Here is a 27,382-nt window from a genome sequence, read left to right as displayed (position 1 = left end):
GGAGTTGACAGTAGAGATGTGCAAGGAAAAATATTTTTTTACTTTTCAATTGTTTTAATTAATCTTTTTGTTTCATTTACTTGAAACAAAATGAACACAAAAGTGAAATTAAACAAATAAAGAAAAAACAGGGGGGAAGGAAGGGCCCGCATTCCCCCTCTTCCAGCTACCAAAAACCTCCTCCAGCACCACTGAAATAAAACATTAACTCCTGCCCAAGGCCTTCCCTATTCTCCCATCCATCTTATGGCATCCATAGGCCGCAAGAAGTGTAAATGGGGCAGGAGAAAATCCAAGTCATTCCTGCCCTACTGGGTTCTGTTTTCAAAATGGCACCAGCCAGTTCTGAGGTGGCACTATTCTTTTGTACAGCCATGCAACAAAATGGCACCAGCCAGTTCTGAGGTGGCACTATTCTTTTGTACAGCCATGCAACAAAATGGCACCGGCCTCTGAGAGCAACACCATTGATGGGCTGAACATAGAATGGGGCAAGCCTCAGGCCTGGCAGGCACCATTCTGAAAATGGTATTCGGTGAGCCGGGAGCAAGTGGAGATAAATATGAATCCCAGATTTCAAGTGTCTTTTTCTTCTTTATAGATAATTGTTGTGTTCGACCATCATCTTTTCCATAATCAGCAAGTTATGAATGGAGTTCCTCCTCTGTTTAATTGAAGGTGACTCTACAGATCTCCAACAGTGCAAGAAAGAATTTTTAGCTACTAAAAGCATCTTGCATGTCCATAGCTTGTTAGGCTGATTGCTTAGAGGAAAGTGTGAAAAATCTTCAAACAAAGCAAGTTTAATAGTAGAATGTATCTGAAATCCTACTTCTTTTCCCAAAAAATTAAATACACCCCTCCAAAAATGCTGAATAATCATGCATGAACAAAACATATGGTCTAATGTACCTATGTTTATATTACTTTTAATACATAACTCAGGATGAACTATTTTTGCAAGAAACACATTTTTAGGGAAAAGTAAAACTTTATTAGGAATTTGTATTACATTTCTCTCATTATGATATTGCTTGTAAAAGTTTTTAACAAGTGTAAAACATCTAATAAACTTCTGTAATGGTAGATCTAATTGTAATTTTTGTGTCGATGCGGCCCAAAATATACAATTATCAAATTCACTCCGCCATTGTAATATTTATTTATTTAAAATATTTATATTGTTATATATAATTGGGCAAGCTTGTACCGAATTTGGGATTCAACATCAAACAATTCTGTCAAAGACTCCCACATTTTCTCCCCATGAGTTAACTTGATAACACAGTAATGACGGCAGAAAAGGATCAAATGGTCCATCCAGTCTGCCCAGCAAGATTCATATGGTAGTATCTGCCATGCTGTGCAGGTTACCCCCATGTTTCTCTTACGAGTATGTTGGAGTCATTATTTGTTACTTTTGCTGAGGAAGCATATAGAGGGTAGGCTGTATGGATTCAGAATTTTCAACCAGACACAAACTAGTTTGAAGGCCACAGGCCAATCTCTGCTACTATTTTGACTCTCACATGAATGTTACAGTCTGAATTGATGCACATTTATTGCTCCATAGTTGCTCTTCTCTGTGTTAATGGTTCAGCAGAATATGCTATCTGTTCGTCAATCTGACACCTAGATAGTAATTTTTTTTGAGGAAAGAACTAGAATAGATTTTTGAAACAGGCATTTTTTTTGTTTTTGCACTACCGGGGGGGGCTGGGGGAGTATGCACTACACCTGAGTTTAACTGTTCCAGATACCTAAAAGATAAGGAGATTAGCAGGCTGCCAGTGGGAGAGGCCGTTGAGCAAAGACCTGAGACAATACTTCATCGAGGGGTGGAGAGGCACCCAAATAACTGCACATGTGAACACAGGCTATACTGAGCGCAGTAGGCCTGATACTGGATAATCAATGAAAGGTGGCCTATATATATATCCTGATGAGCTGGGTGTCCCCCAGAAGTCAGAGAGGCCAACCACACACAACAACCAGCATGGAGATCGCAACGGACCAATCGCTGTGCACACTCCTGGCAGGCCAGAGGCTTGCCTTGCTAATGTTTTAAATTGGGCAGATCTCTGTGTCAGTTAAACTCCAGGGCCATGCAGCTTAGATGGGGCTTAGGTATTCTTGATAAGGGTATTCTGACCAACTGCACAGAGGGAGCAATGAGTTAATGGATTTAACTTTTCTTGCAAATATGGTAGTAGTCCTGGTCTTTTATATTTGCTAGTCCTAAGGGGACCAGTGTTTAATGCAAATCCAACAAGTAATACACATTGTTCTGATTAATGCTGACATCAATATAACTATAGATTAGGAAACTTTTCATCCAGCAGGTGTCAGTGTGAATCCTCTGAATCCAGGGGTGGAATATGTTGGGCTAATTTTTTGTTACTTTTGCTGAGGATGTATATAGAGGTTAGGCCATATGGATTTAGAGCTCTCACCCAGACACAAACTAGTTTGAAGGCCACAGGCCAACCTCTGAGTGAACTCGTTTACTGTCTTGCACTGTGAATTGTTTATGAGCAGGCAAGAGTCTGTTTATTTAGTTATTTCACTAGGTCTATGATGAGAAAGCCTCAGAAAGAAAGTGAAGGCCACACAGCTGTGCCTGAAATTTGATAAGAAATCAGAGGGAGGGAATGCCACTGTTTTCCATAAGCATTTGTAGTGTATAAGGAGAGACAGCGAGAGAGAGAGAGAGGGAGGAGAGAAACCTCTGGACATGATGGTATAGCTGATCCTTTGGAAACGTGAGCGTTTTATATCTGTGTAGCAATTGTTAGTATCTACCATTACTTCTGTGTAATCTGATTTTATTTGTTCTATCCTCCTATTGCTCAAATTTATTTTATTTATTTATTTATTTAAAATTCTTATATACCGACATTCATCCAGGATATCACATCGGTTTACAGTGTAACACAAACAAACGCCAGGCATGGCGCTTTACATTGAACAAATAAAACAAGTTAACAAATGAATAAATGAGGGTGTGAATAACAAGGGGAAATTTGCATTAAATAATCAACGAGGTTTGTAAATATATACATATGTACATATTTGTACATATGTACAAATAAACTCACTTTCCTAAATACCTGGAAACATGATGTACTGAATCAAAGTTTGTGTGTGTCTCTTTGAATTGGGAATAAGTGGATAATAATAGGACTAGGGGGCATTCCATGAAGTTAGCAAGTAGCACATTTAAGACTAATTGGAGAAAGTTCTTTTTCACTCAACGCACAATTAAGCTCTGGAATTTGTTGTCAGAGGATGTGGTTAGTGCAGTTACTGTAGCTGGGTTCAAAAAAGGTTTGGATAAGTTCTTGGAGTTGAAATCCATTAACTGCTATTAATCAAGTTTACTTAGGGAATAGCCACTGCTATTAATTGCATCAGTAGCATGGGATCTTCTTGGTGTTTTGGGTAATTGCCAGGTTCTTGTGGCCTGGTTTGGCCTCTTTTGGAAACAGGATGCTGGACTTGATGGACCCTTGGTCTGACCCAGTATGGCATTTTATTATGTTCTTAAGCTCCTGGGTTCAAGCCCCCAGGTATAATCCCAGTAATTGTGTGTGTTTATATGGGATAAGCTTCTCAGGTAGCCCCAGTGTAAACCTCAGTAAGATTAACACCCCCCCTCCCCAGCTCAGAGCCCCTGGGCAGAATACCAGTGTGCAGTTATTCGATGAGCCTTCTTGATAATTCAGACAGTGCTGATATGTTTTGTTTATGGGCTTGACCTTAGTCAATAAAGGTAGCCAAAGAAATGTTTGGGTTGTTTTTTTTTTGCACTAACCCAAACTGGCATTATTTATTTATTTATTTATTTATTTATTTATTTTCAAAATGAGCCACATTCCCCCCTCGTTGGTCATTTAATATTTGTGAAACTGAGTGAATGCCTGCCACTCATCAAAAATACTAGAATGCATCCCTGGATCAAAATCCTTATTCCCTTTAAAGGGGAAAGAGGGAGATCACTACAGTTTAATATGGACCCTATGGTAGCTTCAGTGATGCGGCTTGATAACAACCAGAGGAAACAGGAGGCAGATGCTGGCTGTTCTGTAAGTACACTTTATTTACAGTGAAACAAACTCAAAACAGTTATGGCAGCACATCTTTACTTCAGCAGTCAAAATAATTAATACTTCAGGTACAACACAGTCCTTAAACTTAGCAGATCCTTTCAAACGGTAGCTCTTTCTGCTCCCCAGGCCTCCTCCACCCCTCTGGGCCCTGGTCTCTTATCCCTGGTCTGCAATGACCTCCCCCGCTCAGAATCCATTGCTGGGTTGGGACTTAAGGATGACTGGTACAGATAGCTGTGGCTGGTCCTTTAGGGTGTTCTGAGGGGGTTTCTTAAATACTTCTTCGCATACCTCCCCCTAAGTTCGGCCTTGTTGTCCAGCCTACTTCTCTGCTCCATCTCATAAATGAACCACCCCCAGGTGGGTTGCTCTGACTTTCTGTGAGATGGTGCCACAGGGCAGCAAACTGTGGACAATTGTGTCTCAAAACAGGGTACGGGAAGAACTCCCACTTCCATAAAGACGTGACCTGCTGGGGTCATCAACAGGACTTGACTGGTTGGGTACTCCTGTTTGTCCCCATGTACACAAGTAAGGGTCTATCTTCTCTTAGCAGATTCTTAGAAACACCAGCTCTCTCTTTGTTCCCAGGATCTCCTCCAACTCTCAAGGCTCTGGTCTCTTATCCCTCGTCTGCAGTGATCCACCCTAACCCAGAATCCCTTGCTGGTTGGGACAAGAAGGACCAGTACAGATAGCTGTGGCAAGTCCTTTACGATGTTCTGAGGAAGTTTCTTATATACTCTCTCACAGGCCCATTTGGGGATTACTAATTTGATAGGCAAATCCCTTCCTCAAGATGATATTGCATCTTCTTTATTTGAGTTTCTTTTGTTATATGTGGAACACTGTTGTGCTGTTCATATACTGTTATTGTTGTCAATATATTCTGATTTGGGATGTTTTGTGATATTTATTATGTACATAAATAAAGTTGAAGAGTTAAAATCCATGCTTATTTATGTATTTCTTTTCATTTAATTGCTTCTGTGAAGCATTGGAAGCTATTTACAAGATATGCATGGTTAGTCCTCAATTGATTAATAAAGGAAGAGTCATCCCTCCCATTAGAGCAACACTGAACCACAAATTGATACTTGGAGAACTGCTTTGGAGACTTAGCAGTGAGTCTAACAATGAAATGAGATATTTAGGGAAAACATTTAAAAAACGTTAAATATAAAGCTAAAGTGTATAATGGGAAATCATAAAGGCTGAAATTATGGCATGATTATATAGAACATCAAACAAAACAGTTCAAAACTTACAAAGACTCCAGCAGCTATACTCAGTGTCAATTATAAAAATTCCTAAGGTGAGCCTTCCAGTGGAAAACTGAGGAAAGAAAAAAATATATATGATTTTATGATGTTTGTTTGTGTACAGTCCAGTTTTAATTGTATTAGTCATTGATGTGTAAGCCAAGTATTTTTATGTTTGTAACATTGTTTCCAGACCCGAACACTGGAGGGCCGGGATACAAATACTTTTAAATAAATAAATACATAGCAAATGATGGCAGATAAAGACCAAAATGGTCCATCTAGTCTGCCCATACAATGTAACAAACATAAAAATACTGTGTATTTAGCTCACGCCTTTTCCTTGGTAGCTCAAGTCGAGTTACATTCAGGTATAGGAAGTACTCCCTTGGCCAGCGGGCGTGGGGTCACATTTTGCAAGGCATCGCGTGCTTTAAAAGCCACCTCTAAGGCAGCCAAACTGCAACCTCTGTGTCAGCACTTTAAAACCAGAGAGCCAGGGCACCCGCGGCGGCCACCCTGTCAGCTCCAAGCTCCGCCCACGGCTGCCCACGTCAGGCGGGTCGCGGGCGACCTTGCCAGGCTCACAATGACACACCCGTCCCGGTTTTCACTCCCACTCCTCCCCCCCTCCCTCGCTGTTTCGCGCTTCCAGCCACAGACGCTTTTTAGCGCCCACTACGAAAGCAGAAAGGGAAAGTGAAGTCAAGCAGCGCCGGGGGGGGGGGGGGAGGGGGAGAGAGAACGCCAGCGGTAAGCCGAGCCGAGCCGAGCCCTCTCGGGCTCCGCGCATGCGCAGCAGCTCCCACGCCCCGCCCCCTTTGTCTCTGTTATTGTCTCCGCTGCCAGCCGGCGCCGGCTTGGTAGGGCGTCCGATGACGTGGGCTGTGCGTGTGGCTCGCGTGGCGCCGCGAGACGGAGTCCCCGTGGGGAAGGCGCGTGAGGCTTCTTGTAGAGGTGCCGGAGGAGGGGGTGGGAGAGCGCGAGGTCCGTCCCCCCCCCCCCCGCCCCCCAGCATGTCAGTGGAGAAACGTTGGGCGGAGTGGGAAGACTTGGAAGCCGAGTTCCAGCAGCTGCAGGTGAGGAAGGGCCCCCGTCTGCTGGTGTTTCTCCTTGTGGGGCTGCATGGCGGTGGAAGGTGGTCCTCTGCTCCCGTTCCACGCTGATCACTGGGGCTGGAGACGGGGGTAATGTGCAGTGGGATATCCTTGTACTCATCACTTTGTTCTGTCCCCCCACCCCCCCTGTGCGGTTTATTCGTTCACACGTAAAGTACAGATCTCAGCACAGCTGCTCGTGTTCGTGGCTATCTTCAGATAGCAGAAGGGGCAAACGCCCATGTGAGTCCAAATTAGAGGCTAATAAATACAGTAATTGTAACGCCTGCCAAGTAAATATTAATCAGAAAAAAAATGATCATCAAAGCCTGACATTGTTTATTGGCCAGCATCCCAAATAGATATGATTACACACCCACCCCTGAGATGGTGATGGAAATAGAATTCCTCTCTCCTTCGCCGTGCATGGATAGCCCTTCGGTTTTCGCTGGAGCTAACAGCCCTGTTAGCATTGTCTATTGCGAAAAGACAAGACTGGGAGCTGGATGACTGGTTAATATAATTACGTTGCAAAATGTAGTTATTTCATTTACAGAAGTAATTAATTTCATTGCTAATGCTAATACCTTGAGATGAATTCTTTCAGCCCCTAGGGAAAGAACTTGCTCCCAAGATAAATAGCAGGAGTGTATTAACTTGATGCGTTATCAAGCTGTGTGGATTATACATTACATTTGTGTGTCTGAAACTGTATTCGCTTATAAAAGCTTTACATTACAGGACAAAAAAATGAAACGTGATCATTGCATCTTTTGCAAAATCTATATAATTATTCTTTTTGTTGTGTGTGTAGTTCTGAGCTATAGCTATTTAAAAAAGAGAGAAAAAAAAACTGCTCTCAAGTCGTGCTTTGTTTATATGCATCAGTTTGCTTGTAGTTGAGCTAGAAAAATGTCAGAGGAAGGGCAGAGCTGGAACAGATTGAGCAGGGGAATAATGTTACACCATGTTCCCAAAGTATACAGGACTGGAAGTCATGGGGAGAAGAGAATGTATTTATTTATTTATTTTGAACTTTTATACCGACGTTCATGTCGAAAATACATATCACATCGGTTTACATTGAAACGGTTATTGCATAAAAGCATTACATATAACAGGAGTTACATAGAACTGGGATCCAGGAAGATAAATACAGGAGGTTAAAATACAAACTGCAATATATAATTCGAATGAAGACCAAAACATTAAATTAAAAATTAAAAAAAGCCAGAACAAAATAACTAATTAAAAGAGTAAAGAGCATACATTAAAATGGAGGCGAAAACGAAATGGAATGATATCAGCTTATGAGATAAGCTCAGAGTTACTTCCGAAAAGTTGTGGGGAGACTGATCTAGTGTGGTTCTGGTGTGAGATGGAGGGGGCGGGGAATTTGTTAAAGGTGGATTAGCATACAAGATAAGATCAGGTGAGAGAGAAATAAGGATTTAACAATAGGATTGTATTTGGCGCAAGGGGGCTGTGGGATCAGGGATGAGGTGGGGTCTAGAGAATGCAGCATCATTGAATTGAAATTGAGAATGCAGCATCATTGAACTGAAATTGTCAGTATTTTTTTTTTTTTTGGGGGGGGGTAGGGAATGGGTGTGTGAAATTTAACTTCTGCTATAATGGACCATTAAAAATTAAACTTAAAAAAAAAGACAATGTCAACAACCAAATCGGATTGCAAAAGGCCAAGATAGAATGAGTTAATTATTAAGCATTCTCTTCTTTACACAGCTAATTCTTAAAATTTGACTGATGACATTTATGGCTGGTCAACATCTGTAACCTCTCATGGTTATACATTCATCGCATTTCATCCTAACTAAATCATTTAAGTTTGAAAGTACAATCTCATGTATTCATAGAAACATAGAAACATAGAAATGACGGCAGAAGAAGACCGAATGGCCCATCCAGTCTGCCCAGCAAGCCTCACACATTTTTTTTCTCTCATTCTTATCTGTTACTCTTAGCTCCTTGTTCTATTCCCCTTCCACCCCCACCATTAATGTAGAGAGCAGTGATGGAGCTGCATGCAAGTGAAATATCTAGCTTGATTAGTTAGGGGTAGTAGGGGCAGTAACCGCCGCGATAAGCAAGCTACACCCATGCTTATTTGTTTTACCTAGACTATGTTGTACAGCTCTTGTTGGTTTTTTTTTTCTTCTCCCCTGCTGTAGAAGCAGAGAGCCATGCTGGATATGCATTGAAAGTGAAGTATCAGGCACATTTGGTTTGGGGTAGTAACCGCCGTAACAAGCCAGCTACTCCTCGCTTTGTGATTGCGAATCCTTTTTTTCTTCACCCCTGTCGTTGAAGCTATGCAGGATATGCGTGAAGCATCAGTTTTTTGTTTTTGTTTTTTTTTTCCCCCTGCCGTTGTTTGTTGTTTGTTTGTTTATTTTTTTTTTTTCCCCTGCCGTTGAAGCAGAGAGCTATGCTGGAAATGCGTGATGTATCAGTCTTTCTCCCATGCCGATGCAGCAGAGAACCATGCTGGATATGCATGGAAAGTGAAGTATCAGGCACATTTGGTTTGGGGTAGTAACCGCCGTAACAAGCCAGCTACTCCCCGCGTTTTGAGTGCGAACCCTTTTTCTTCTCCCTTGCCGTTGTAGCAGAGAGCTCTGCTGGATGTGTGAAGTATCAGTTATTCTTCTCCCCTGTCATTGAAGCAGAGAGCTATGCTGTATATGCATTGAAAGTGAAGTATCAGGCATATTTGGTTTGGGGTAGTAACCGCCGTAACAAGCCAGCTACTCCCAGCTTTGTGAGTGCAAATCCTTTTTTCCACATTTCCTCTTGCTGTTGAAGCTTAGAGTGATGTTGGAGTCACAGTAACCATGTGTATGTTTATTGAATAAGGGTATTGTGTCCAGGCAGTAGCCATCATTCTGGCGAGTCACCCACTCTTCATTGGCGGCCTCTTGACTTTATGGATCCGCAGTGTTTATCCCACGCCCCTTGAAAGCAGATCTCCTAGATTTAAAAAGCACAAGGTCGGGAGACTGGACAGTCCTTGAGAATGCTGGGATCCTCCTCCTCTGTTGCAGTGATATTCACTCCCAGCCTTTGAGGGACACCAACAGGTGGGTTTTTAGGATATCCTGAAAACCTGGCCTGTTTGTGGCCTTTGAGGACTGGGAGTGAGTATCGCTGTTCTAATGCATTGCCTTTTTATGACAGATCTGTTGAGAGTTCAGGGTGACTTCTCTTTATGGCTCTAGTCTGCGTTCTCTCCAGTGACTTAATAATCCATTGGGTGCTGTCTTTGACACAGTTTACAGTTGAATGCTAAAATGTGACATTTCCTGTCTTTATTAAAACATGCATCTGATACCTAGTAACTATTTTCTGTCTTTCGGGTGTATGGCAACTTGTTAAAACAATTGCATGAGTGTTCACAGTACATTGTTAGATGTTGACACACATCTATTCTCCATTTGATACCCAATGTCAGGAGGCAGAGTCAGCAACACAGCTGCTACCATTTTAGCCCATGTTCTGTCACACTGGTTTACAAGATATGGTTAAAGCAGCTGCATTGTAGTTTGGTATTTATTGCTGTTATTTATTAGGACTGTGCTGCTTTTTTTTAATTTCTTATCCTGATATTTAATGTCTTACAGTTGCACATTTTTTCTTTTTTAAAGTAAAAGATATGCATCTTTTATTATGCTATATCTGTGCCCTCCTGTTTTTTGTAATTGTCTCTTTTTCGGAGTTCACGCTTTAGTTGTCTCTCTTGTATTAGTGCATTACATATGATGCCTGCATGGGGGTCTGTAGAGGATCAACACAGCAGCTCTGAATTTTCTTTATTGTAATGCCCTAATAGTGGCAGTAACTACCTAGGGGAACATTTGAAACTCTAATGTGCACTCTGGGTTGAAATAGAATGGAAAGTCAAAGAATAAAGAAGGATATTTAATTTCTGCATTTCAGCTGCAAACTAATTGATCAAGAAGTGTGTTTGCCAAGAAGGGTCCTGCAGGGTGTCCTAGTAAACCTGTCACTTCACCAGAAATTCTAATGCTCAGTAAAAGGCAACCAAAATGGTATGGGGACTGCAACAAAAGTCATGACATGAGGCTTCAGGATCTGAACATGTATACCCCAGGGGAGAGGAGAGACCAGGAGGAAACCAAAGATATTAATGCACAAATAAGGCTTTTCCAATGGAAAGGGTCACAGCCTGAAGCTGCAAAGAGACAGAGTCAGCAACGCCTACGGGAAATATTTTTTTCAGAGAAAGAGTGGTGGATGCACGGAAAGCCCTCCTGGAGGGAGGTAGTGAAGACAAAGATGGCAGCAGAATTCAAGAAGTGTGGGGTAAATATAAAAGGAGCCCTTATTACCAAGAAGATGGAAATGCAATATTGGAGTAACCTGCATGGAGCAGTGATTCAACCCCAAACCACGCAGAAATGATTGTATTGTGCTTCCAGAATCGGTGCCGCAGTACAACCCTAAACAGGAGGCGTGTGAGTAACCTGCCATGTGCAGCATCTACAACCCTAAACACCTTGCTGGCCAGACTGGATGGGCCATTTTGGACTTTCTGCCATCATCTGCTATGTTACTATGTTCGCTTCCAAGTCTGAGGGCTTCCAGATAGGGCAAAGAGTCATTTTGAAGAGCTCATGTACCAAAAAGAGCTTTTGAGGTTCTTAATTTTTCAATTGCTTTTTTTCACCTGGCAGGTTCCTCCTACTACTTTGGGCTTCTGGCTTAAACAGAACCAGCTTTTCTGGGGCAATAGTGCCAAGAACCTTCATTGGTAAAAGAGCTGGTTTCATATCCTGTACAGGACCCTGAGGAGAAGCAACGTGTGTTCAGTCCCTGGCATAGGTCAGTAGCACCACAATGGGGCAGGGAACAGCTTACCTACAGCAAACATCTCCTGTTGGAGGACAGCACATCACAGCGCATCGTTTTGGATATTCTGCTGATCATACAGCCCTGTGTGCACAAATGTTGAGTGGAAATATGGTTTTATTTGCCCTTTGGCACTCTGTCGAAACCCCTGCTTTTTCTTGTTTGCCCCCTCGACTTTTGTGCTGATTTGAACCACTTGCCTTGCTCTTTTCAGAATTCCTGGGAAATGTGTTCAACAGGTTTCTGAGTATGCTCTTGCTTTATTGGTCCCGGGAAAAAGTTAATTTGGAGGCTGTGACTGTGATGTATGTGTGGGTTTTTAGCAACAGTTCTACATTGTGCGTTAATGTGCATGAGCTTTTATGGCCTCATAGGTCGGTGTCTGCGCCAAAACCCCTGTGAGATTAGATTTAAGCACCTACAGTTACTTTAAAGCAGGAGAAAGGAGTAGCAAAATCCCTAAAACCTTAAGTGGAAAGGAAGCCCCTGAACAAGAAGTCTTGGTCTGAGGCTCCGAGGGGGGGCAGATTCAGGAGTCACTTTAGCAAATATTTTATTTTTTTAAATCTTGTCTTCTGCAACTTCCATACGGATAGTGTTCAACATGGATAACATGGGAGCAATCAGAAAAAAATATTCCCAGTAAAACAAAAATATAAAACCACAAAATCAAATATATCTAAAACATCTAGATGTACAATAAAAACATACAGTCAGACCTGTCATCCCAATGCCTCTTGGAGTAAAATGTCTGTTTTCTGCACTTGAGGGTAATTTTGAGTAAACTTTGGTCAGTGGAATGTGATGAAATGGCCGTGGTGTACCAGATAAGTTTATTCTTTAATACACAAGAATATTCTGCATTTAGCAACTGGAAAAAGGTCAGCTGAGTGGTGATATATTATGTCATAGAACACTCACACACAATCTTATAAAAGCATTACATAAATCAATACAGGTAAATAAGATTACATTAATAAGGACATAAATAAGGAAAGATATTATACAGAAGTACTTCCCTTATAGGCCTTTCTTCTACAAGACAGTGTTCCTCGAAATGAAGGATATACCAGTTCAGAACTCCAAAAAAAAACCTTGTTTGCTCTTTGATTATGGCTCATTCAAAGAAACACTCACTGCAGTTCCTTATTACTTTCCTGGCTTTATGCCAAGATAGGTGTTTTGATTCACACTCATAGCTCTTACATTAGCCAGGCCATCTGCAGCTCATTAAGCTATGCTAATTAAAACTCACAGTTAAAATAATTTATGGCCCAGCTACAGCTATCAGGAAGGTATCTTGTATCAGACTCTTAACACTGGCCTTACCAGCATTATCTCTTAGAGAAACAGTTGTTGGAGAAGGCTGGAAACATCTGGTTTATCTTAGCTCATTAATATCAGGCAGTTTAAAGAAAAGGTAAAACAAAAGACAGTATGCAAACTGCTAGCTATGTTTTCTTGTCTTAATGATATATATATATCTATATATCATCCCATCTTTGCATACAATGTCTTCCAGGAATCTAGCTAACTTCCTAAATAATTTTAACACAGCATCTTATGTGTCATAACCAGTAATTTTAAATTTTTATCGATACTTCACTGGGAGCCAATGCAGACCCTGCAGTGCAAGCGTAATATGATCGCTTTTTGAAAGGCCTAGGAGCAAATGGGCAGCAGCATGTTGTACTAAATGTAGTACATATAATTTTCAGGCACTTCAAAGCAGATTACATTCAGGTACTGCAGCTATCGGTGAACATTTTCTGTCATTTGGAGGGATGAAAAGGTAAAAGAGCAGTTGATTTTTACAGTGTATTCTCTACCAAGCTTGACTGCAGCTAGGTAGAGAGTGCATCAAGCTAGGTAGAGAGTTCATTGTACAAATCAACTCCTCTTTTACTTTTCCTCCCTCCAAATGACAGAAAATCCTCACTGTTCGTACCTCTGTGTTTGTTTGTAAAACTGCCCCTAAAACCTCACCCGAGTTCATAATGCCCCTTCATATAGTGCTATAAATAGTAAACTTATACGTGAGCTGCTTCCCCCACCCCTTTCCCCCCTCTTCCTCTCTCCCCCTCTGAGCCTGCATTTGCGATTTAAAAACAAAACAAAAAAAAAAAAAACCTAAACCCAAAAAACCATTTTGCCTGGTAACGCACAGCTAACGCAGGCACAACGCACAGAAAATAAGTGTCGTTATTTCCGGCGTTAAAACCTGAGTTGCTGTACGTTACTTTGTTTATTGCACACCATGCTAACCAACCCTCATTTCTATTTACTCTGCCAAACTCCACCCACCTGAATACAAATTTTAAATTTGCATACACATTTTGCAATGTTGTATTTATTATGCGTGTTAGGGCCCTAACGTGATTTGATAAATGACCCTGCAAGTTTGCACTTGAAGCAACAGAAGGTGAAGGTGAAGTCCAAGTTCACAAGGAATGGCAGTAAGATTTAAACTCTGGCTTCCTTGGCTCTCAGCCCACTGATCTAGTGGATTATTAGTGGAGGCTACTCCTCCACTAATAATCCACTAGTCCTATACACAAGCTCCACAATAATCTAAATAGCCTAAAACAAGTGACTGAAGCACTGTCCTAAATATATCCATCTGTAAAATGAGCTATAACAGCATCAATATTGTCAATGTCTAATCAATTGTGAATCCAATAACAAAGCTAAGCCTCTTATTTCAGGCAATGTAGGCAAGGATAGACCTTCAAAGTTGATGGGTCCAGATTACTGGGAGGAGCACTTTTTCCCAAAGTCATTTACCGTAGTTTGAGAGGTTTAAAACTAAACCATTAGCTGGGGAGGAAGTGACGTCACTTCCTATGCTGGACGTCTGAGAGTGGGGATCCCCATCTACTGGAGCGTTTTTCGGGGGCAAATAGCGAAAATCGCAGCGAAATGCCACGAAACCGAGCGCAATCGATACAAGAACCTCGCCGGATCATGACTACAAAAAAAAAAACCCCAATAGACTTTAAAAAATTCTCTTACAACAAGACTGGAGAGGAATCGGAGGTAGAGACATACAAAATGGCGGCGGACACAGAACTGGAGGAGACGGGTGACTGTGACTGCGACGTGAGGGGTGCGAATTCCGAACCCCCGACCCGTGCAGAAATGCGATCCTGGTTCATTGAAATTCGCCAGGATATCAAATCTTTTAAATCCGAACTGGCCCTTACTCTGCAAGAGATGAGGGATGAACATGCGGACATGGCACGCCAGATTGCTGAGGCTGACACGCGACTGGACGAACATGAAGAGTGCTGGGCTAACCAGCAAAAGGAACTGGCTACCTTGCAAATCCAGAACTCAGCCTTATCTGACAAACTGGAAGATATTGAAAATAGATCCAGGCGCTGTAATTTACGCTTCAAGGATGTGCCGGAACGAGAAGAATATAAGGACTGTGTAATGGTGATTCAAAAAATTTGTGCCTTGATCCTGGGGGAGACACAAAATGGAGACGGAGGATCCACTTACAGCACCCAGATCGAGAGGTCACATAGATCGCTGGGCCCCAGGATGGGGAATACTCCCAGGGACATAGTGGTATGTTTTCATTCTTATGCTTATAAGGACAGGATTGCTACTGCAGCGAGGCAACAACGCTTCTGGCGGTGGGAAGATCATAACATTGCTGCCACCACCTTGCGGAAGCGGCTAGTGTTCAAACCAATCACCACGGCTTTAACAGCAGCGAAGGTGCGATACCGCTGGCTCTTCCCATTTGGACTCTGGTTTCAATCAGAAGGGAAATCTTACAAAGCACATACACTGGATGAAGCAGTACAGGCTGTGAAGGGGGCTGGTATGACTCTGGAGGTTCCAGTCTCAGATCCAAAAGCTCCTAAGGGCCCTCGCCCAGAGATACCTCGATGGCAACGCGTCCCCAAAGGCGGCCGTAGACTGCGAAGGAACACCAGCGATGGTACCAAGGAAGACGCCCTCACTTGAACTTGTTTGAAATTTTCTCTGATTTCTTTCAGGTTTGCTCGCATTTTAACATCGCCATATGCTGGTAAACAGCTGGTTTATACTCTTTTTCTATTGGTTTCATGGGACTATGTTCTAATGTGATGAGGTTTCAACTGATAGGTTTTCATATATACTGTTAAACTTTGCTTCGATAATTATTTACAGCAGCTTCGGGGTTGGGTGGCTTCGTCCTCGTTTCAGAATGGGCCTTTCCTCCAGTAGCATCTGGGAATGATTATATCCTTCCCAGGAGGTTCAAGGGGGGGAGGGGGGGACAACTAACCTCCATATTCATAATTTGGGTACTGCAGGGGACAGTCATGGGAGTGTAACTACTTATTTATATCAGGGATTCTCCTTTTTTGACGAGGTCAGACCATGCTTTATACCCTGGTTAGAAGATTCTGCTGATCTGTTGCAAACGCAGAGCTGTGTTCTGTCCGCCAAGATAGCACAACTGATGGGACGACACAGAACTCTAAATGGCCTCTGTTAAATGTGTATCCCTTAACGTTAAGGGCTTAAATTCAGGCCGTAAACGCAGGCTCCTTTACCAGGAAATGGGACGATTAAAGGCAGATGTGATTTATATTCAGGAGACGCACCTTCGGAAGCGTCATGAGGCATTACTGAAAAATAATAATTACCCACATCAATATTGGGCTGCTGCGACGAAAGACGCTAAATACGCAGGGGTAGGAATCCTCATGAGTAAAGACCTACATTATGAATTGGTGAACTCCCACTCAGACCCTCTAGGTCGGTACTTATTGCTTAATATAAAAATGGGGAATGAAATCTTCACCCTTATTTCCCTTTATGGTCCGACATCTCAAAAGGAGGCTTTTTATACACATTTGCACCCTATTATCGCAGATAAAGCAGAGGGGAGTGTGATTATGGGTGGAGATTTTAACACGACCCTTAATCCTCATATCGATAATTCAACAGGGCACAGCTCGGACTCCTCCCTTGTCCGGAAAGCACTTAAAAGTGGCCTTTCCCTGATCTCTGGGATAGACGTATGGTGCTCCCGATACCCCACGTCCCGATGTTATTCCTTTTATTCGCATCCTCACAGCTGCTATTCTCGACTAGATATGTTCTTGTTGGACAAGACGTGAATAAATATGGTACGGGCAGTGGACATGGAGCCGATCGTATGGTCGGATCACTCGCCCATATGGTTTACATTACAAATCCAAAACTACGACAGAGGGCAGCGTTTCTGGCGCCTTAATGACTCCCTGTTGGAGGACGGCGAGTTTCAGCGCCAGATTGTAAAGGAGATACAGGACTATCTACATACTAACAATACGGATGGGATGGACCCCGGGAACTGGAGATACAGGACTATCTACATACTAACAATACGGATGGGTTGGACCCCGGGAACTGGAGATACAGGACTACATACTAACAATACGGATGGGATGGACCCCAGGAGCTTGTGGGAATGTTTGAAATGCGCTCTCCGAGGCTCCTTTATATCCCAAGCTGCGTTTGTTAAGAAACGGACTGAAGGGGAACGACAGGGCTTAATGACGCACCTCAATAACCTAGAAAAATCCCACATGCGTGACACTGACAGACACACTTTACGTCAGGCTATCCAGGAGACAAAGGACAAGATAGCACAACTCGATTCGGCGAAGATTGCTCACCAGCTAACATTGGCGCAACGGAGGTTTTTCGAGGGAGGGAACAAAGCTGGGAAGTATCTCGCACGGACATTAAAACGCAAGCAGGCACAAGCTACTATTCTCAAAATCAAGAGCGCAGAGGGCACCTTGCTCACAGATAATACTTCAATTAGACATAGATTTCACCAATTTTATGCTCAGCTTTACAGTGCGGACTCTACCATCTCGGACGGCGACAGAACTCAATTCCTCGCTGATACTCCCTTGCCAGAATTAACAGCAGCCCAACGGCAGTTCTTAGATAAAGACATTACCTTATTGGAAGTTGTAGAAGCTATTAAAACTCTCAAGACGGGTAAATCCCCAGGGTTGGATGGATATACTCCCAGATTTTATACACAGTTTGCCACAGTTAGCTCCTGTACTCCTTAGTTTTTTCAATTCCTTACGGTCAGGATCCTCATTGTCCTCCCAGGCCAATACAGCTGGGATCACTATTCTAGTGAAACCAGGTAGAGATCCTACTCTCTGTGGATTGTATAGGCCTATATCTCTTTTGAATATTGACGTAAAAATTTTGGCAAAAATCTTGGCAAATCGGTTAAACTGTTACATCTCTCAATTAGTTCATTCGGACCAATCAGGGTTCATCCCTGGGAGAACGACAGCTGACAATGTCCATAAGATATGTGATAGCATATGGTTTGCAAAACGACATAAAATACCCACAATTGCCTTATCCATAGATGCCGAAAAGGCGTTCAATATGGTGCATTGGCCGTACCTTTTTCTTACACTGGAAAGAATGGGATTTGGGGCTCCTTATATACAATGGCTACGGCAGCTTTATACTGCTCCTCAGGCATGCTTAAAGATTTAATGGTGGTTATTCCCCCGACCTTTATAGTAGGCAGGGGTACCAGGCAGGGCTGCCCCCTCTCCCCTCTGTTATTTGCCCTATTTTTGGAACCCTTTGCGATTAGAGTGCGGCGCCATAAGGCTATAACAGGGCTGACGGTGAGGTGGATTTCATCTAAACTTTCCCTATACGCTGATGATATTTTGCTCATGCTTACTAGGCCCGAAACATCACTTACCAATTTGACTACTGAGATGGAGGCATTTAGCAGAGTTTCGGGATTCAAAGTTAACTGGGAAAAATCTGAGATTTTAAATATCAATCTTCCCCCCCCCCCCCCCCATTTACAAGGACAACTCTCATTTCGATGGACACAATCACACACAAAATATTTAGGAGTGCAGCTCAGTGCGTCTCATGATCTCTTCCTTCTCAACTATGTTCCCTTATGGAAAAAATTAGCCAAAGACATGGAGGAGTGGAGCAGATATCACATCTCTTGGCTGGGACAGATGGCAGTCTTTAAAATGACCCTTTTGCCTAAATTATTGTACTTATTCCAAACACTACCCACCAAAGTGTCTGCGCCCCAACTTCGAGCGTGGCAGCGGAAATGTATGTGTTTTATCTGGGCAGGGCGGATACCAAGGGTAGCATGGAGGGTACTTTTCCAATCCAAGGCGATGGGAGGGCTTAATGTTCCTGATATTTCCTGATACTACTGGGCTGCTCAATTTAAAAAAAATTAGTAGACTGGCACAACGTAAGGCAGCCTAAACAGTGGATACAAATTAATCAGGAACTTCTTGGAGATATCCCGCTGCGTAGCCTAATATGGCAACCAAAGGGGACTTAGCGCAATCCCCGGATCCACAAGCCATCTCCCTCCATTCTGGATATCCTAACACTGTGGCAACGTTATGGGGATAGACTCAAAGGGCAGAGGGAATATCATGCTAGTACCAGCCTCTATGTTCACAAGGCGTTCAGGCCGGGACAGGAGAATCCGGCATTTCAATTATGGAGGCGTCAGGGAATCTTGTCATGGGACCATATTTGGGGACCTGGAGGGCTGCGTCCTTTTGCAGATATACAGCGTCAATATAACTTACCGGACTCAGCTTACTTCCCCTACATGCAGTTAGCTCATTTTGCACGAACCACCCAGATAGGCACACACCTGATTCTCGGCCAGTCTGACTTTGAACAAGTGTGTAAGAGAGCTGACGCATCTAGACAGATACTATCGGGAATATACCAGCTGTTAACACTGCCAGCAGGGGCGAAACCGCCTTTTCAGCTAGCATGGGAACGGGATCTTAAGGTAGACTGGTCCAGCCAGACATGGAAGGCTGTCTTCCAGGGAATTGGGAAAGGTTACATTGCCGAGTCCATGATAGAAAATTCCTACAAAGTCATGTATCGTTGATATATGCATCCTCCACGATTACACAAATTCATGCCCCGCTTATCCGAACTCTGTTGGAGGAAATGCGGGTTAGTGGGCACTTTTCTCCATAAGTGGTGGGAATGTCCTATCCTGCAGGAGCTATGGCAGGCGATCTTTCAATGGTTGGGAGATGGTACCTGAAATAGCTGACATTGGCCCGGCTCAGGCGTTGCTTGGGTTACCAATTACAGGAATTTCGAAAGAACATAGTAGGATGGTTCACCATGTTTTGCTGGCCACACGTTTGGAAATTGCAAAATCATGGAAGGAACCCAGCGTACCATCAAAAGCAACCGTACAACAGAAGGTGGAAAAAATATATTTATTGTCTAAAATCACAGCTTTTCGACACAAATGTACACACATTTGAGAAGACTTGTCAAGCGTATTTGCTTTGGAAATCTGCTCAAGCTAATGGTTCTCCTTTATTAGATGCGAGACTTTGAACTCGGCACACCCATGCCCTATAATTCTGTACCAGGGTCTAGACCCTGATAGTCGATCCTGGAAATTGAATGGACACACCAACTTTATATTCTATCTGTCATCTATGATGGAGGTGGGGGGGAGGGGGGTGGGTGAGGTAGAAAACTAAGTTGGGATTTAACGTTGTAGAAAGATTCATTTAACTATCTAAGTATTTGTTCGTGTACATCCTTACAATGGTTGGGACTTCTGTATAGCTATTACTGTAGTGATGTATGCCCTCTGACATGTTTCAATTTATGTGGACAATTTGTTATATGATTCATCTGTTCAGTTCAATAAAACTTTAAATGATAAAAAAACCCAAAAACTAAACCATTAGCTCCCAACCAGTGTTTTATGACTTCCATAAGTGTCTGAAATAGCCTTTCAGGAAAAACACCTTCATAATCACAAAGAATGTAGGCTTGCATGTTGTTGGCATAAAGTAGGTCAGCCCTAAGGGTTTTAGGATGGACTCCAATGGGAAGAGATACAAATTAAAGAGAACAGATGACTGTGCCAAATCAAGAGGAGAAATCATTTCCTCTCTCAACACGCTGTCTTGGGCCTTACAGGAAAGAGGAAAAACACTGCAGTACCCTCCCAGCAATCCCAATAATACCTAACCGCGATATAAGGCCATGTTGGCTAAATGTATCAAATGCACAGCAAAGGGTGCTGGCTGCATGGAACAGCTTCCAGGAGGAGGCAAGCAGTAACAAACTCAGGAAGTCCTGGAGTAAGCCAAGGAGGTCATGAGTTGTAGACCAGTGATGTGAAAGCTGTGACTTTGCAAAAAAGCAAATTGGGCAGGTTATAGATGGTCCCTCTGGAATGTGATGACCGATTAGGACGTGTCTTTGGCATTTGCATAGTACATATCTGTTCACCATTGAGTTAATAAGGTTCGATCCAGCTGTGCAAGCAGAGTGGATGGATTTAAATTGCCAAACCGACAGCCTTGATTTAATTTCTCAATTTTTTATAATTTTTTCATTAAAAAAAAAATGTATACTCCGAGCAGGGCTAGATTTCTTGTATCTTTCTTTTTACTTAGAAGGTATCATCTAACCATATATTTATAGAAGCAATGAGTGAGCTTAATATGTTTACATTTAATTGTATAGTATAGTAGAAAACTGCAAATATATTATTTGATAATTTATGATTGATACAAAGCTGCCTCAGGGATGGAACCTGGAATTTAATTAAACATGTAAAATTGTAACTAAATATTTTGGTGTGTATTTCTGTCTGTGTACACATGAAAGCCGCCAAAACAAGCCTGTTTAACATCGGCAATGTCCATAATTTGAATGCCAAGGTGAGCAGTAGGCAAAATGTCTAACGTGGATATAGGGAGAGCAATCAGCTGGCCTCAGTGTTTGAATCATGAGGCACATGATGGCATCTCTGAGTGAGAAGTGAACCTACATCCAGCGGCTGCGTGTCACCCCAGGTCAGATTCAATACAGTGCTATCGTGGCCCGTTTATCAGACACTTCTCGTTTATTTGCATATTTAATAGGCCTTAATGTATTTTGCATCAAATACAGATTTTGTTCTTGACAAACATAGTTTTTACAAGAAAATCTTAGTAGTATTTAAACCAAAAAAAAAAAAATCAGATTTAAATAAATCTAACTTTAAAAAATCATCGGTTTACCCATTCTGTTAGTGCATATTGCTGAATAGTACTTGCTTTAACAGCAAAATTAACCAGCACTAGCCCACCTAGAACATTTTAAAATATTTTATAAATGGAACTATTTTCATCAACAAAATCATTGATTTAAATAAGGCAGAAAACACATATTGCAATATGAAACAGAAAACAAAGTTCACCTCTTAACCAGAGTCCTCGCCATAATTGGATCCCACACTACAAATGTCTTGTGATTGCTGTATAAGTGCACATTTTTTTTTTTTTTATTTATGATATTTCAATATACATACATTGAAAACAAATTCAAATCAGAAAAATGGAGAAAATCTTTTCCATCAATATAACTTAAATTATACAGATTGTGTTTCACATCCTCTTTATAAGAATACTGGGGAGAACCTTTTTTTTTTTTTTTTTTCAAGCGGAATTATAGGATTATTCATCTTTAACAGTAAACAACTGAAACGCAGTATAACACAACATTTACTCAAATGACCAACTGCCTCTACAATTTAACTTAGGAGTGGGAGTCCAAATATACACGCAGTTTTCTGGATCAGTGAAAATGTATCTATCTATGAAGAAAATGGATTTTCTGGAGAATGAACTGAGAAAGAATAATCTTAGATTTCTAAACTTTCCCAAAACAAAATGGGCAACACCTGTGGACCTTCTGAAAAGTTACCTAGTAAACATTTTAAATTTTCCAGAGTCAAGTATTCCAATAATATCGAAGATTTATTATGTTCCAGGAAATGGGAAAAATATAAAACAACAAGAAGAACAAGATAAAGTCTCTTTTGACAATTTATCCGATTTCCTGGAAAAATCTTATGAAGCAAAAATAGAATTGAGAACTACGTTACTGGTGACATTTCTTTATAATAAAGATAGAGATGAAATATTGAAAAAATCCTTTCGGAAACATACACAACTTTTCTATGGTGCTTCAATAAGAGTGTTTCCGGACATAACCAGGAGGACACAAGAGATAAGGAAAATGTTTCTTTCACTAAAAAATCAGGTTCTCGCAAGAGGGGCCAGATTTTACCTTAAATTCCCATGTAGGTGCATGATTAAGTACACATTTTTATTGGACTAACTACATTTCTTGATTGGCTTGCATGCCATAAGGTCAAAGCCAAATCAGCAAGTCAAACGTTGTGCTCTCTTCATCAGCTCAGATTTAAAACGAGCAGATTGAGGTAACTCCTGGTCCAGAAAATGTACGAAGCTTATTCAGGCCAGAGGCGTCACCTTATATTATTTTGTTGCTCTCTATTTCCTTGCACAGGAAAAGTGCCGGGAGATTTACAGATGGCAAAAGCCAGACATTTTTAAGGGAGAAACCCTAAAGACTGGTGACATTATCGGGTCGCCGTGCCTGCTTTACCTCCGCTGCAAAGTAAACCTAAGAAAGTTGATACAGGGATTGCAAAATCACATTTCCAGCTTTTTTTTGTTCTTTTTCCTGCCCCTGGTGAAATGTACATGGTGGACGTACTTTTGACTGCTGAGGGGAGGGCATTGTCTAGTCTGGGTAGTTGCTTAGTTACTTAGGCAAACTCCATTGACAATTAACATTGTCCGCTACAGTGGGCACCAGATCAGCGATGTCCTGGTGCTGGCTAAGAGATTTACTGAATCTGTGTTGATACCAGGATGCATTGGTGCTTTGTCCTGTTTATGAATGATGCATTGACTGTAAAACTCTTAGTAAACTGCACCCTGACAGGCAGGAAATCAAATTTTAAATAATAAATAGCCAGCAATACTGGTCACTGAATTTGGTGTTGCCCAGCCAATAAGACATCAGATTTTTTTAAACTTTAAGGAAATTTAGATTAAATCAAACATCATGGGAGCGACTTTTGCTCAAGTTCACTGAGGGAGCCAGAGACAGTCACAATCCAGTGCTCTAATCACTTTTCCATCTCTCCTTCCTGGCACCTGGGACTTTTTATGCTCTGAAACTGAGACAACTGACGTTCATTTTACTGTTTGTAACCTTTGCAGAAAAAAGGAAAGATCGATCTTCCCTGAGAGAAGGACTTTGTCCAGAGCCGAACGAGACCTTTGATCCCAGGGTGGTGATCCGGGATCGTGAACCCCCAAAACATTCTGCGTGGTGGTTTGCAGATCATTCATCCCTGCTGTACTGTGCAGCAGGATAGCACGGGGGACTGTACTTTTTAATCGAGAGCAGAAATGATGCTCATTTTATTCATTTTATGTAGATGTATTTGACAACTTTCTAAATAAATAAAAATGGTTCCCAGTTACACAGTAACAGTAGCTAATACTGGATCTGTAGGTTGCAGAAACCAAGTTTCCATTTCAAATATTTCTCATTTAAAAGCTGCCCAAAAATTCTAGCAACCACAGAACACTTGGCCTCCAATTCATTGCATCCCATGGACCACTTATGCCACACTAAAAATGTGGGCCGTCTGGAAAGCAAAGCTTGTTGGCGACTATGCATACCACTATCAGTCTTCTCTTTATCATAATACATCATTTACAGCAAGTTACCAGGCCTTTTGCTTTTGGTTCCTGGAAACAGGCAGGGATTACAAGTTTCAGTCACTTATTTAGGCAAGGTAATCTCCTCTCAGTACAACGTCTTCAGCAATATTACCCGCCGGGGAGGCTCGGTTTCTTAGCTTACGCTCAGGTTAAGCATTTTCCAGACGCGAGGCAGCTCCAGCGAGCTATCTGCCCCAGCAAACCCCTTTTTCAGAAATTTTGCTCTCAAGCTGACTCTATACCCGGAGGTATTTCTAAAATCTACTGTCTGCTACTGGGTACGAATCAGCAGAAATTTCAGCATATTATTCAATGGGAGCAAGATTTGGGAACACCAACGTTCAATGAGCTATATTTAAGAAGGCCCACAAATGCTCAATTTCTGCTCACCTGCAAGAGAATTGCCTCCAGCTTCTTCATCGTTGGTATCTCACCCCTGCTAAATTGCATGAGATGTATCCTCATCGCTCTAACTTGTGTTGGAGGAAATGTGGCCTTGTGGGCAGGTTCATTCACCTTTGGTGGTACCGTCCTAGGATTGGCGCTGTTTGGAGCGGGTGCTGGCTTGGTGTGGGGATTTGATAGGCACAGCTCTGTGCCTCTGCAGGTGCGACTATGTTCAGCATTCCCCTTCCAGGGCTCAGTATATATCACGCAAGCTTGCTTCATGTATCTTTGTCGCAGCCCGCTGGACAGAGGAAAAGTCTCCACTCTTTCATGAATACCGCCGCCTGGCCCGTTTAATGGCCATTAAATGTAACTGATTAGCTGCCCTTAATAAAACTTGGAAACCACTTCTGGACATGTCACGTTAAGAGGACAGGGAAACAAAATACAGAGTGGGAATAGCAGAGGTCTTACCTTACCTTGGTTAATGGGAATGGAAGGAGGAGTCACACAGCTTTCTTTCTTCGTGTCATAATGTATCTAATGTTGGATCTGATTCCCCATGAGTCCAGCAATCACTTTATACTGCCTATGTTTATATTCAGTTTTTGTGCTTAACCGATCACATGGACTATTTGCTAATGGGGGGTGGGGAAGTTATGGGCTATAGTGCTGACAGAATTGTTAGGTTTTGGATGCCTCTCTCTCACTTTGTATATGCTGTCTCTTTTAAGCATTATGTAATTATATTAAAAAAAATTTAATACATTTCTAATATATATATAAAAAAAAAAAAGCTGCCCAAATTCTCCACGAATTCTAATGTCTACAAATTCAGTAGGGAATTCGTCATACTTGTCTCGATCACCACGCATGTGCTACATAAATCATTTTGGGTATTGGCAGATATGCATTTTTGGTTCTGTTGCTTATTTCTTTGGATTTTGCCCTCTCTGCTTGCAGGAAACTCATAAGGTGTACAGGCAGAAGATTGAAGAAGTGAATACACTTCAGACGATATGCAGCAGTTCCATACGTAAACAGAAAAGGAGCCTGAAGCACCTGAAATGCAACCTCCAGAGGTAAGCTGAGCGCTGGGCAAGCTCTCTTTGTGTTAAACACGTTTGTACTGAATAGCAAAGGAGCGAGGGGTGGGATGGTGCCCCCTGAATAGTGAGGGGGTCGCTGTGTGGCACACTTGCTCTCCAGGTCTGCTGCAAGGCTGTCAGGCGCACTAGGCGAACTTTACACACTCGCCCTCACCACACACACTTAAAATAACAGATTGTACACGAAAAAAGATATCCATAGCCTTCAGAGGTGAAAATATCACAGCAACATGTATAATATTTTTACATTCACTGCACTGGTGCAACCAGAAAACTCTGCAAAAAAAAAAGACATTTGTAAAATACATTCGATGTGGGCTTGGCTGTCAGAAAGCCATGAGTAAACTGAACAGCAATGATAATATAGTAAACCTATTATGATGTATTTTATGTTTACATTGTAATCTGCTTAGTATAATGTGTTTGCTATAAGTGGCCTAGAAATATTTTAAATAAATAAAGCTCCCATACCAAAACAGCACTAAATGCCAGCACACAAGCAGTAACAACCCTACAAATATGACACCAGCTCCTAAAACCCCAATACACCTCCTATGAGGAACACAAAGTAAGCCAGGCCGCTGTACCCCTACAGAGAAACTACATGCCAGCAGAATGCGTCCCTTCGATCACGGTTGTAGAACAGAGGCGGATCGACACCAAATATAGAATAAAATCTAAACACAAATGTGCAGACAAAAACTGAACTGGAAATCATGATAAGTCAGACTCTATGCAATACAGCAGTGGAAAAACAGAAACACATCATTCCTCATAAAATATCAAACAATAAAATCTAGAACTTTAAACCATCAATCGCAATAGGAAAATCATACTAAAAATATATATTTCAAAACAGCTGATGACTAGAACATCCAGTAATTTAACTCATGTACAAGTTTTTGAAAATTTCCCAAACACCAGTAAAATATTTCCCAAACTGCAGAGACATCGAATAATACCCAACAACTAAAACTAATAAGGGTCCAAATAATTAGTTTGGGTCTCACCGGAGTAGGCACTGAGAATTTGCAGAGTGGTCTTGAGACTGGGATTCAACCTGATCCTGGTCCACATCTCCTCTGGTGAGCCAGCTATACCCAAATTAGGGCCAGCACCAGCTTCTCCTCCGGGTCCTTCGGGATGTCCGGACCCCGCACGGACATTTGGGGGTAGTCAGCCCTTCCGACACTCAGCCCATTCTCTGGAGGCAGCTGGGTTTGCCGGCAGAGCCCTAAAGATCGGGGATAAAGATAGCAACAGGTCTGGGGGAGAGGCCGGTAACTCCAATCCAGCCTCCTCCCCCACAGACAACACACCCGATCGGCTCCCGCGTCGGACATGGGCGTCCATAGGGACCGAAACGAGGGTATCCGAAGGGGACTGCGGGGGAAAGTCCTCTCCTTAGCCCTTCGTTTCCCAGCTGAATGCGGCATTAAGAAAGTAGAAATCTTCCAACCAGGGAAAAAGGACGCTGCTGACGCTCCCACATACTCCTCGGCAGCAGCCATCTTGGATCCCGAGTTCCTTTAGGATGCAGTTGTGAACCTAGGATCTTCTTTGACTTATGCAGTTCAATCCAGCAGTCGAGAGAGTTAACAATATTGAAACTAAGGTTTTATTGCTGGAAAAGCCTAAAGTATCCTTTTTTTAAAGAATTGGAGGACGTGAAACAAGATATGTTAAACCTTAAATCACCTCAGGAATTGTTAATTAAAGAACATCAACTATTGCAAAATCAGCTTGAGAATTTGGAAAATGTATTGCGTGGGAAGAAAGTGCGCTTTATACATTTTCCTAAGCTTCCCCACGTGTCAGCGAAAGACAAGTTCAAGAAAGAAATATCTTGTGGCAGTGCCTCCTGTATCAAAATCATACTGTCTCCCCCCGTTTAAGGAAAATGAGAAGCAAGAAATT

General features: G+C 42.1%; 1 protein-coding gene across 1 annotated transcript in view; it reads left to right on the top strand.

Moving 5' to 3' along the window:
- Positions 1-5,965: 5,965 nt before the first annotated feature.
- TMEM120B (transmembrane protein 120B) overlaps positions 5,966-27,382 on the top strand; it is a 50,178-nt gene continuing 28,761 nt past the window's right edge. The window contains exons 1-2 of the mRNA XM_029571122.1: positions 5,966-6,450; positions 25,320-25,438. Of these exons, the coding sequence (XP_029426982.1) occupies positions 6,163-6,450; positions 25,320-25,438 (407 nt within the window). The 5' untranslated portion in view covers positions 5,966-6,162. The remainder of the gene's footprint in view (positions 6,451-25,319; positions 25,439-27,382) is intronic.

Source organism: Rhinatrema bivittatum, chromosome 11, assembly GCF_901001135.1.
Source record: "Rhinatrema bivittatum chromosome 11, aRhiBiv1.1, whole genome shotgun sequence".
Classification (NCBI taxonomy): domain Eukaryota; kingdom Metazoa; phylum Chordata; class Amphibia; order Gymnophiona; family Rhinatrematidae; genus Rhinatrema; species Rhinatrema bivittatum.
This window is presented reverse-complemented; position numbering and strand designations above follow the sequence as displayed.